The following is an 11,071-nucleotide window of genomic DNA, read 5'->3' on the forward strand; positions in this document are numbered from 1 at the left end:
GACGTTTATTTATTTTTGAGACAGAGAGAGACAGAGCATGAACAGGGGAGGGGCAGAGAGAGAGGGAGACACAGAATCTGAAACAGGCTCCAGGCTCTGAGCTGGCAGCACAGAGCCCGACGCGGGGCTTGAACTCATGGACCGTGAGATCATGACCTGAGCCGAAGTCGGACGCTTAACCGACCAAGCCACCCAGGCGCCCCGTAAACTATTTTGCTTTTAAAACAAAATAAAAGATAACTAGATTTAGGTTTTCTGCTTTTGATTTAATAGGTATCTCTAAATAGGGTGTGTCATTACTCATCAATTTTAAAAAATCACTGTGGACTAATTTTATCAGTCACATACTTTTAAAATTCTTGGAATTTGGTGAGTGACTTTTTGTAGGGTTTCAGATAATCATAACAAATATACAGATATGAAAAAAATGTAGGTATGGGTTTTGCATTGGTGATACCACACATCGAAAAAGTATAGAAACTCCACATCAAGGGGGATTTCAAGGGGCAAGAACTAGTAACAAAACCTGTAAATCTTGTATTATTTTCTAAATATACAGGCCAAGACATCAACTAGAGTATATTTTTCAAAACAACAATGTATCCCAAAACAATATTTCCTTAAGAGCTTTGGAATGTAAAATAAAATGGAAGCAGATTAACCTTATATAATTTCAGGAAAAAAGGATCTTTTACATCTATTAATTTATTATTTAAAAAATTTTTTTAATGTTTATTTATTTTTGACAGAGAGAGAGAGACAGAGCGTGAGCGTGGGAGGGGCAAAGAGAGAGGGGGACACAGAATCTGAAGCAGGCCCCAGGCTCCAAGCTGCAAGCATAGAGCCAGATGTGGGGCTCAAACCCATGAGCAGTGGGATCATGACCTGAGCTGAAGTCGGATGCTTAACTGACTGAGCCACCCAGGCGACCCATTTTTTTTTTTTTCTTTTTGTTGTTGTTGTTGTTGTTGTTATTCTTAAAGAAGGGAAAGACATTGTTTGTGAGTCTGTTCAGGGACTTTGTAATGTTATATAATATCTGGAGAAGTTGCAGAGGAATGTTTAACTCTATACTAGAGGGAGAAAACAATTTGATGTCAGAGTTTTGTTTTGTTTTCTTTTTTTTTTTTAACATAAAAGTGGAAAATTCAGAGCAGAGTAGGAAAGGCCTCTTTCTACATATCAGTGCATATTTCTAGCCCAGCAGAAATATTGACAAAATGTCACATATATACTTTTAACTCTTGATTTGTTTCATTCTATGATTAACCATCTCCTTAACTATGTGATAATGGGTGGTAACTTTTGAGCATCACAAGCAGGGGAAATGGAAATCATAAGTTTCCTCCCCTCCTCTCCTACAGACCTACCTAGTTCTTTGCATGGAAAACCATAACATTTTTTATTTCTACATAAAGAGCATATAATTTTTGAATGAGCTGAAAAGTCTACTTGTTAGTTAATGAATTAGCCACTGAGAATAACCTTTGAAATGCATACAGACAGCAATATTGGCAATGAATCTAGTACGTTATACCTGAGAGTCTTCTGTTAGGTGGAAAATGCAAAGGGCACCCGGCTGAGAGTCAGAAGACCTGGTCTGAAGTTTTAGCTCTGCCACTGCTATAAAAGATAGGCTTAGAAAGGGAGCAAATGTGCCTGGGGACTCAATTAAATTGTCTGCAAAATGAGAAGGTTGAAACCAATCAGATTGTGTTTTAGTCACTGACAGCTCCAAACTCTGGTGCTATATGAACATTTTGTTTGCAAAACGAAGCTGGGAGCGAGTAGTGATTTATACAGTATTCTTTGTGGAATTCTTTAGGCAGTATGAGAGTTTTCCTTTACTTACTAATCTTGCAGTAGTTACTGCTTGGATGGTAGCTACTGCAACCAAAATAGCTATCATAGCAACCACACATCAAGTACCTACTATGTGCTCATCACGAGGCCAGGTACTTATCGTATATTTTATTAGCATTAATGTATAAATTTTGATTACAATTTTATGCATTGAGAAACTGAGATTCAAAACAGTTGTAATAACTTGGCCCAAGGTCATAAAGCAATAGGTAAATTTCAGAGGCGGGGTCTGAATCCAGGTTTTCTGATACTGACAGCTATTTTTCATTTTCTTACTCTGTGTGAATCACCAGCAGTCTACACTAGCTGTGTGATTTGGAGTGTCACAGGTCGCTGTCATGACTTTACATACCATCTGAATACTGCTGTCTCCTGCAGTTTTATCTCCAGCCCAGCCCTCTTCTGAACTCCAGACTTCCATATCCATCTATGTACTCAACTCCTCCACTGACTAATAGCCATCTCAAAAATATATTCAAATCTAATCCAACTACTCAGAAAATCCTGTTGTGAGCCCTTCTGAAAAACACATCCAAGTTTGATGCCATTCTGCTACCCTCATGGTTTCTACCATAGACTAAGCCACCAGCATCCCTTGCCTTCATCATGGCAGGAGGCCCCCGATCTGTCTTCTTCCCCTCCACGTAGTCTGTTCTCCATGCAGCAGCTAGAGTGGTATTTATAAAATGTGAGTCAGATCATGATATTCTTCTGCTGGAAATCCTTCAGCCATCACTCTGCATCTCCTTCAAAGTGAAGTTGGTGTTCTCATCATGTTCTACAGCTGCAGTTCCTGCCCTCCACTCACGCTGACTTCGTCTCCTACTCCACCCTGCCTTTCCCACTCTGTCCCAGCCACTCTGGACTCCTTGATGATTCTTGAACATACCAGGTGCATTTCTACCTTCATACTTGGCCTTCATATTTGCTATTCTCCTTACACTTACCTTTCCCCTACATTTCCATGTCTCACTGTCTCCCTTCCTTTGAATCTCTACTCAGATGCTCTATTTTTAGAGAGGACTTCCCTGGTCATATGATCTAAAACAGTACCTTTCCATTCTTCTCTTTCTATACAGCTTTATTTTTCTTAATATCACTTATCACTAGCTGACATATGATCTAGCTCTCAAACACACACATATACACAAATGTAACTACACTAACGTAGGAACTTGGTTTTGTTCAGTATTGCATCCCAATGCCTAGAAGAACACCTGCCATATAGTAGGTACTTAAAAAATATTTTCAAATGAACAAACAAATGAGTACCAAATGAAAAATAAAAGGAATAAGCATACATAGCTAAAATGATAAAAACTAACATGAAACACATTTCTGACAAGAATTTTAAGAATATGGATTTTTTAAAATGTGTTTATGATCTAGAAACTATAACCATATTTTATTTAACTATCAAAACAAGATATTAGGCATATCAAAAACATTTTCAGTTTTCAAAATACACCCTGGCGCAAATATAGTAAGCATAAGTATAACTTCTCATTCTGCCAAAGTCAAGAAACAAAGCTAATTTGATATGCAACAGCTTCTAATGAAGATAACAGCTCTTTAAGAAACAAGACAGGATTTTCTTCAGAAATAGAGATATTAGTCTAGGCTCAAAATACAATTTTCTTTATTGTGAATGGGCACTTTCTTGTTTAGAAGTTAATGATAATAAATACACAAATGACCTCTTAACTGTGCCCAAACCCACCATCACCATCTCCAAGCATTTTTACCTTACAGCAAAAAGCATGTGCTTGAAGTCAGAAAACCAGGATTTGAGCATAGGGCTTCTGTTGTGAAGAATAAAAGACAAAATCACTAACTGAATCACTTGAAAATGCTACAGTATTATATACATCAAAGTTTACTAGGCTTCCCTATCAAGTATGTCACTGTCATCAAAAGACTGAAGAATTTATCTTAGACTACTAGTACACTTGCCTTTTCTTTTCTTCTATCTGTACTCCAAGATGAGATATGTGAAACATAGTATTTTTATTCAGGTAATTAGAGATTTTAAAGAGTCTACCTTTTTCTACATTGGAAGACATTTGTGGCTTATCAGCCATTTATAAGCTTCTTATCGTTCACTTTAGCAAATCTCATAAATTTACCTGGCTACCTTCACATTGCAATTCACATCACTGCAGTCCTCTGAACAACTCTGCCCCGGGGTTTTGTTTCTTCAAGGAAGCCGGTGCAAACCCTCAAATTCAAGTTGTGTCTTGATTCCCAGAGAGCCAGAGAGCCCCCACTATAATCTATGTCCTCAATGCCCAGATTCTCTGATTGAAATTTCTTTTTTTTCTTTTTTCTTTTTCCTGATTGAAACTTCTATAACTGCCCTTGTCCTCTACCACCAGGAGTCTCTTTTCTCAAAGGGTCTTAAATTAGGACTCATGGGTTCCCTAACTTCATAGAAGTTTTTGGAGTTAGATGATGGCTTTCATGACATTTTCAAAGAAATACATGATCTCCACACAAAATGTTTAAAACAAAAACTGATTTTTTTCTTTAATATTGGGCTTTCTTAATTCTGTCTCCTCACTCAGATTCAGGACAAAATCAATTTTTTTCTCATCTATTCAAACCCTCCATTTTGTTACTTGTTTTGCATATAATTCTCCAACCTCTGCTTCATGAGTCACTTATTTATTCAACACTTATTCTCCCAGTATCTAGTTTTAACACAGCATTGGACATAAGTTTGAGTTTTCACATAATTTCATATAAAAATGTTTATATAAAGGGCATATCGTTATTTAAAAATATAATAAATAATTTATGGAAAGATTTATTTAGTGCAAAGATTACAAATACCCAAAACATAATAATAGACCATGGCTTATAATTCAGGAGACCCAAATCTAATAGTAACTTTATTATTAATTTCTTTTTTTTAATGTTTATTTATTTAGTTTTGAGAGAGAGAATGCATGAGCAGGGGACGGGCAGAGAGAGAGGGTGACAGAGAATCTGAAGCAGACTCCATACTGTCAATGTAGAGCCCAACGTGGGGCTCAAACTCACAAATCATGAAATCATGACCTGAGCTGAAGTTGGACACTTAAATGATTGAGTCACCCAGGCACCCCTTTTTATTCATTTCTAATGCTAACTCATAGATCTTTATCCCCCATACCATTGGGTTCTTGAAAAACAGAAGTAAGGAAATATTGCTTTAGATAATTCACAAAAAAAGTATTAAGTCTTAAAGCTTTTCAAATTAAAATATGTTGATGTCTATGCAAAGGACATAGGGGAAGAAGGGGAATGAACTAGATGTTAAAAGGAGACTAAATTCTAAAATGCTGTGCTTCTGAAAACATCATTTACCACACTGCCAGTCAAGTCCCAGGACATGATTTACAGCCCTCCCACCCAGAACTGAAACGAGTTTCCTGTACCAAGTTTATCCCATCTTCAGAATTCCTTACCTTATCTATTTCAAACATTTTCTCAGCCTACTGGGGGCAGCGAGCTTTCACATCGAAAGCCTTATCATGTCATGGACTCTTTCTAAAGAAGAAATAACATTAAAAGTTGCTCTGAGACTCTGCTTAGATTTCAGTTTCCCTTTCAGGAATCTTACCTCTGGTTCCTGATGTGTATCAATCCTCATCCCAAGGTTTAAGTGTTCTTCCGGTAAAAGTCCCTGCCTGGCATAGCCCCAGTCTTCCAAACCTTTGCTTCCTTGGTTTTCTCAGGTCTGGCTATCAGTCAGACCACTATCCCTCACCTAAAATAAAACCTCTCATTCACAACTACTCTATTTAACTTCATATTACCATCTCCCACAAAGGTGTCATCAATCTCATTTCTAGGAAGTAGTGACTTCAATAAGGAGAATGAAGAATAAAATGAGGATGTATATGGGTTGACAGACATTAAGCCTTTGGAGAGATAAAATTGTAGCAGGACATGTGACTTGAATAAAACACGGCAGCAAGTGAGAAAAAGAAAAAAAGAAAGAAAGAAAGAAAGAAAGAAAGAAAGAAAGAAAGAAGAAATAAAGGGAAGGGAAAAAAAGGAAAGGAAAGGAAAGAAAGAAAGAAAAAAGAAAATCAGTGGGATGCTGTTGGGGAAAATTTTTGGAGATATGTTTGAAAGGCCAGTGTGTATACAGTTACAATTATAAACATTTACTAACTCAAAGTTTTCAAGTGCTGAAATAAAAAGCAGAAAGTAGTACAACTCAGACCAAAAAGATATAAAATTGTTCCATTCAGATTATGTATATAGTTTCCAAATGTGAAAGCAGTAAGGAAAATTAGCTCATGGAGGTTACCCATTGCCTACCATTGTAAAATATGAAGACTTATAAAATGAGAGCCTTGAAACATGATCAACATTAATGAAGAAGTCTTGGATGTAACAAGTAATTTAAATTTTTTTTCTCAACGTTTTTTATTTATTTTTGGGACAGAGAGAGACAGAGCATGAACGGGGGAGGGGCAGAGAGAGAGGGAGACACAGAATCGGAAACAGGCTCCAGGCTCCGAGCCATCAGCCCAGAGCCTGACGCGGGGCTCGAACTCACGGACCGCGAGATCGTGACCTGGCTGAAGTCGGACGCTTAACTGACTGCGCCATCCAGGCGCCCCGGATGTAACAAGTAATTTAGAAGGACACAGAGGAGTAGAGAAGAAAGATGTAGTAAGTTGGGGAGAGGCGAACTTCAAGAAGATGAGGAAAACAGGTTCACTTACCTATGATCCCATTTGCAATACGCTAACTGTTGAGTAAGAGGAAAGAAAAAAAGAGCACATCATGTTGCCAACCACACATATTTGAAAAAAAGATTCCCAGCTCAATAATTCAAAGAACAAAATCATATTAAGCAACTGTTTGAAAAAGGATATGAATGTACCAAAATCTTAATAGCTAGTTTTCTAATAGGGTTGAAGGGAGTTAAAATGTACAGGGCAGGAGTGGCACTGAATCGAGAGATTGCTTTCCCTTTATTCAATACTATAAATGTCTGAAAAAGAAAACACAACATATAAGGCAGAATTTAGGATCTTAATATTAAAATTAAGAACATTTAAAGAAAAAGGTGAGACCATTATTTAAAATTTTGCATTATAAAATACTATAGTAATACACTATCAACATGCAACACGATGATAGGTGCTTTTTCTGAGCACTATTAACTTTCCTAAATTTGTAAGTGACCTGAGCATTTAAAAGAGAAAAAAAAAATGTAGTCGATGCCATAGGAATTCTTAGCATCCTTATCAAGTTTTGATAGCAGTATTTTAAAACCATATTTATAATTCACAAAAAGCATGAAAATGGGGCTTTGATTACTTCTTGATTTTGATAACAATTTTCATGAAAACTTCAGAGTTTTCCAGGTGTGTTTTTGGATGAGATTCTTTTGGGGGTACTTAAGTCACCTACTATTATTTCTTCTGCAGAGAGCCATGGGAAGGGCAAAGTCTTTGGTATGAAGGCATAATCCTGCTGATGACCAAAATAACTTACTTAGAGGTTGAGATTGTAAAAATGAATTTAGATACTGCTCCTGGAAATTAATATAATATAATATAATATAATATAATATAATATAATACAATACAACCCTTGTTTTCACTTTTTGCTTCATTGTACCCTAAGCTGAATAGACTTTTTGCCCTTCCTCAGTTATCAACTACATGATGCTTCTTTAGTTCTGTTTGTCCCGGGAATGTAGGTTCAGATGAGTGCTTCCAAAAGACTTGTAGGATAATGGGTCCATTACATGCTCAAGCCCACTCAGCATCCTAGTGACACTTCAGGCAGAGGGGAAGAGGCACATCATTCTTTACCAGACATCTGTGTGACTAGCCCAGAACCAGTTAGGAAGTGGGGGAAGTAAAGACAAGGTGTCTAAAAACTCACTTTCTTATTGATATAGTACGGGTCCAGGTCCTCCAAGGGCTCTGACACCATCTCTGGAGGGATGTCTCCATAAATAAATGGCAGAGATTTCCCTGCTTCCAAGTCACTGTTTGGCTTTGGGCCATTTTCATCATCCTCATCCTTACGCTCTTGTTTGGGTCTCTTAGCTTTCTCTTCTGCAATGCGTTGTTCAATAGCAGCAAGGGATTCCCTGGTAAAGAAGCGGAAGCTGTCAGGTCCTGGTGGTACCAGCACTGACTGTGCCATCTTTTCATCCTGCTCCTTTAATCACTGTTTAGCTCCTTGCATAAGAAAGTGCTATGGAAACGAGAGAGAGAGAGACAGAGAGAGAGAGACAGAGAGAGACAGAGAGAGAGAGAAGCAACAGTCATTAGGATAAAAGGTAACTGTGACAATTACATGATACAGAGATAAAATATATAAACCAATCTATCTGTAATATTTACTAAGGAAGCTGTATTTGGCATTCAGGGGATTCTCATGCACGCATTCATTTGCTTGCATGGAGATCTGTCTTCCACACCCAGTAGATGTCTATGAGGTAATCTAGTCTCCCACTCCCAAAATGTTTTAAGTGAAAATATCCAATTTCGAGCTCAGAAATGGAGGATACTGGTTTGTGCTTGCTGTTTCACTTGTGTGAATATTTTGGCAGCCATCTTTTTCAGCATCCTTTCTGAAAAAAGAATATCAGAGATCCAAAACAACAGATGAATAATCACCCAAAATTATAGAACCTGGGCTATGCAAGGATCTTGCATGTATCTCTCCATTTTTTTCCATGTTCCCTTTGGCCTACTTTTCCACCTTTAATAGCTTATTCAAAATCAACGCACCTGGTAAAGAGCTCTGGAAATCCTGAAATGCCAGGCTATGGAAACATAGGTAGATACTGCTTGAAAGCAAAGGAACAGGAAGGAGCGGGGGATGCCCGATTGCATTTGGAACTGCTCGGAAGCTGCACAGGAAGGGATCCAGCTCCTGCCAAACCGGGCAGGAAGTCATCCACGTCAGAGGTCTGGATCTTGGACCCCCCAGGCTTAGCAACCTGCTGCTAACTAGTATAATTGCTTCTTAAATTAACAAATTTGCAACACCTTAGGAAATACTGTAGAAATAGTTCATTTTCTCAAATAGTGCCCATTTCATAAAAATCTCAATAGCAGATTTGGACTGGAAAAAATAACAATTGTAAGATAGTTTATCTTTTCAACAAACTCCTATTTTGTTGGTCTTTGCAATAACATAAATGGAGGTTTACTGTATTCTAATTTTATTTTACGAGACTAACATATATAACTTAACAGAGTACACCAATCATTCCGAATGTTATCTCTGAACCAGTGGCAAGAGTTTCTATGATTTTTGAAATCATACAACCAAAATCTTAACTCCTGAATGCCATCTGTATATGCTCACTTACCAATTTTCCTTCCTTTTAAAATATCCATCCATTTTAACCCCCATCCTACAGCAATGAGAATTGCCATTTAATTATATGAAGTGCATTTTCTAAGAGTAAATGTATTAATATCCAGAGCATTTCTGTAGCATATGCCAAATCAAACAGGGAAATTTAAAATAACATAAGCTACTGTACCGTTCCTACATTTTTTTTTTTTTTGAAGTAGAGTAGGACCTTTCAGCCACCAGCTAGCAGACTGCTCTCTCAGTATCACACTATCTCCAAAACATCTCTATTTTACCTCACCCATCCCCAGAGACCCTCATGCCTCAACAGACATAAGCATGAAGAAGGTCCATGCATACTCCATGGAGGAAACTGCCATGCCTGTATGCTCTAATAGAAGAGACATGCTAAAACATGCAGCCAGCAGCTTCAAAATGAAAGTGGTCCTCTGCAGATTCCCCCAAGGATTGTACTGTAAAGGTAGAGAAGCATCCCAGAGAATAAGCATAATAAGAATATTAAAACATTACCCCTGCAGAATCTTTTACACTCAGAGTTTGGGATTGATAAGCTGGCACCAAGAAGACTGCAGCTAAAATTCCATCATTCTTTTTTTCTTTTTTTCATTTTCTTTCTTTCTTTCTTTCTTTCTTTCTTTCTTTTTTTTTTTTTTTTAAATTCTCCTTCAAAGACCACACCTAACTTCCTGTAAAAGGATTCTGGTAACTGAAGTAAGAACAGGCATTTCCTGTTTGGGGACTACAAAATGGCGTTATTATAACTACCACTAGAGGGCGGGGGAACTGTGAAGAGAGAAACCTCTCTCCGTGTACTCCGTGTACGTACACAGAGCCGTGTGTTTGAAGCCGCCCAAATTTTTCACTAATGGGAGTTTTGATCTTCCACAGGCTCTTAGAACGAAACGTTAAGACTTTGCTGATTTCAAAAATTATTTTGCTAACAGATTAAGTTTCTGTTCATGCTTTTAATTTGATATGCCAGAAATCATTCCATCAATACAAATAATTGAAATTAAGAGTAAAAAGAGAAAGTAAATAATGAACGTTAAAAATAAAAATTCATAAAACAGCAATCAATGAAAGTCTTACGTACAGTGGAATTTAACATTAGCCTTAGCCCCAGAGTATCTGATATCCAATATAGTGCTTTGCTAACTCAACAAAGAGATGGTCTTTGTGCTATACAAATAAAGTTTCTGTTGAAATGAAATTACCTTAATGGGACACCAACCTTATTTTATGTATGATTTTAGTGGCTGAAAAGCAGCCAGAAGAAAACTGAACAGCTAGTGAAATCCTAAATGCCAGTCTTTCAATTAATGACATAGTGATGATTGAGGGCTTACTATCTGCCAGTGACTGACTGGGCAAACATGTCTGAATATATGGTATCATTTCATCCTTCCCACATCCTATCAAATATACTCTTTCACTATCCTGATTTGAAAACTGAAGAAAGGCAGTACACCGTGGGTAGAAAAAGTCACCTAAGATCATGAATTCAGGATTCAAACTCAAAGTCTGACACCAAAAATCTGTGAACTTTATTTAGTCATAAAAAGAAACACCTGCTCATGCAATTAAAGCCTGAAATAAAGATTTAAATAAAAATTAGGTGGTGGTACCAATTATATCCAGAAACGGTCCTAATTATTAAATCAAGATATTTTCTAGGTTCATCATTTTCATTAGAAAATGTATTTGTTGGAAACAAGCAAGGAGAAGATAGAGGCAAAAAGAATTTTTTAGTTACTCTAGCAAGCCTCTTTTGGTTACAAGAGACAAAAGAGTGACTCAAACTGGCTGGAGAAAAGAAGGAAGGAAGGAAGGAAGGAAGGAAGGAAGGAAGGAAGGAAGGAAG

At 37.3% G+C, this 11,071-nt stretch overlaps 1 protein-coding gene across 7 annotated transcripts in view; it reads right to left on the minus strand.

Annotated features, from left to right (window-relative positions):
- LOC125911570 (sodium channel protein type 2 subunit alpha) overlaps positions 1–8,107 on the minus strand; it is an 84,752-nt gene extending 76,645 nt beyond the window's left edge. For all 7 annotated transcript variants that reach the window (XM_049615566.1, XM_049615559.1, XM_049615561.1 and 4 more), the window contains exons 1-2: positions 7,759–8,107; positions 6,738–6,856 (exon numbers count right to left, since the gene is read on the minus strand). In XM_049615566.1, coding sequence (XP_049471523.1) covers positions 6,738–6,856; positions 7,759–8,025 — 386 coding nt within the window. In that variant the 5' untranslated portion in view covers positions 8,026–8,107. The remainder of the gene's footprint in view (positions 1–6,737; positions 6,857–7,758) is intronic.
- Between the last annotated feature and the right edge of the window lie 2,964 nt (positions 8,108–11,071).

The sequence above is a fragment of the Panthera uncia genome (genome assembly GCF_023721935.1).
Source record: "Panthera uncia isolate 11264 chromosome C1 unlocalized genomic scaffold, Puncia_PCG_1.0 HiC_scaffold_3, whole genome shotgun sequence".
NCBI lineage: Eukaryota > Metazoa > Chordata > Mammalia > Carnivora > Felidae > Panthera > Panthera uncia.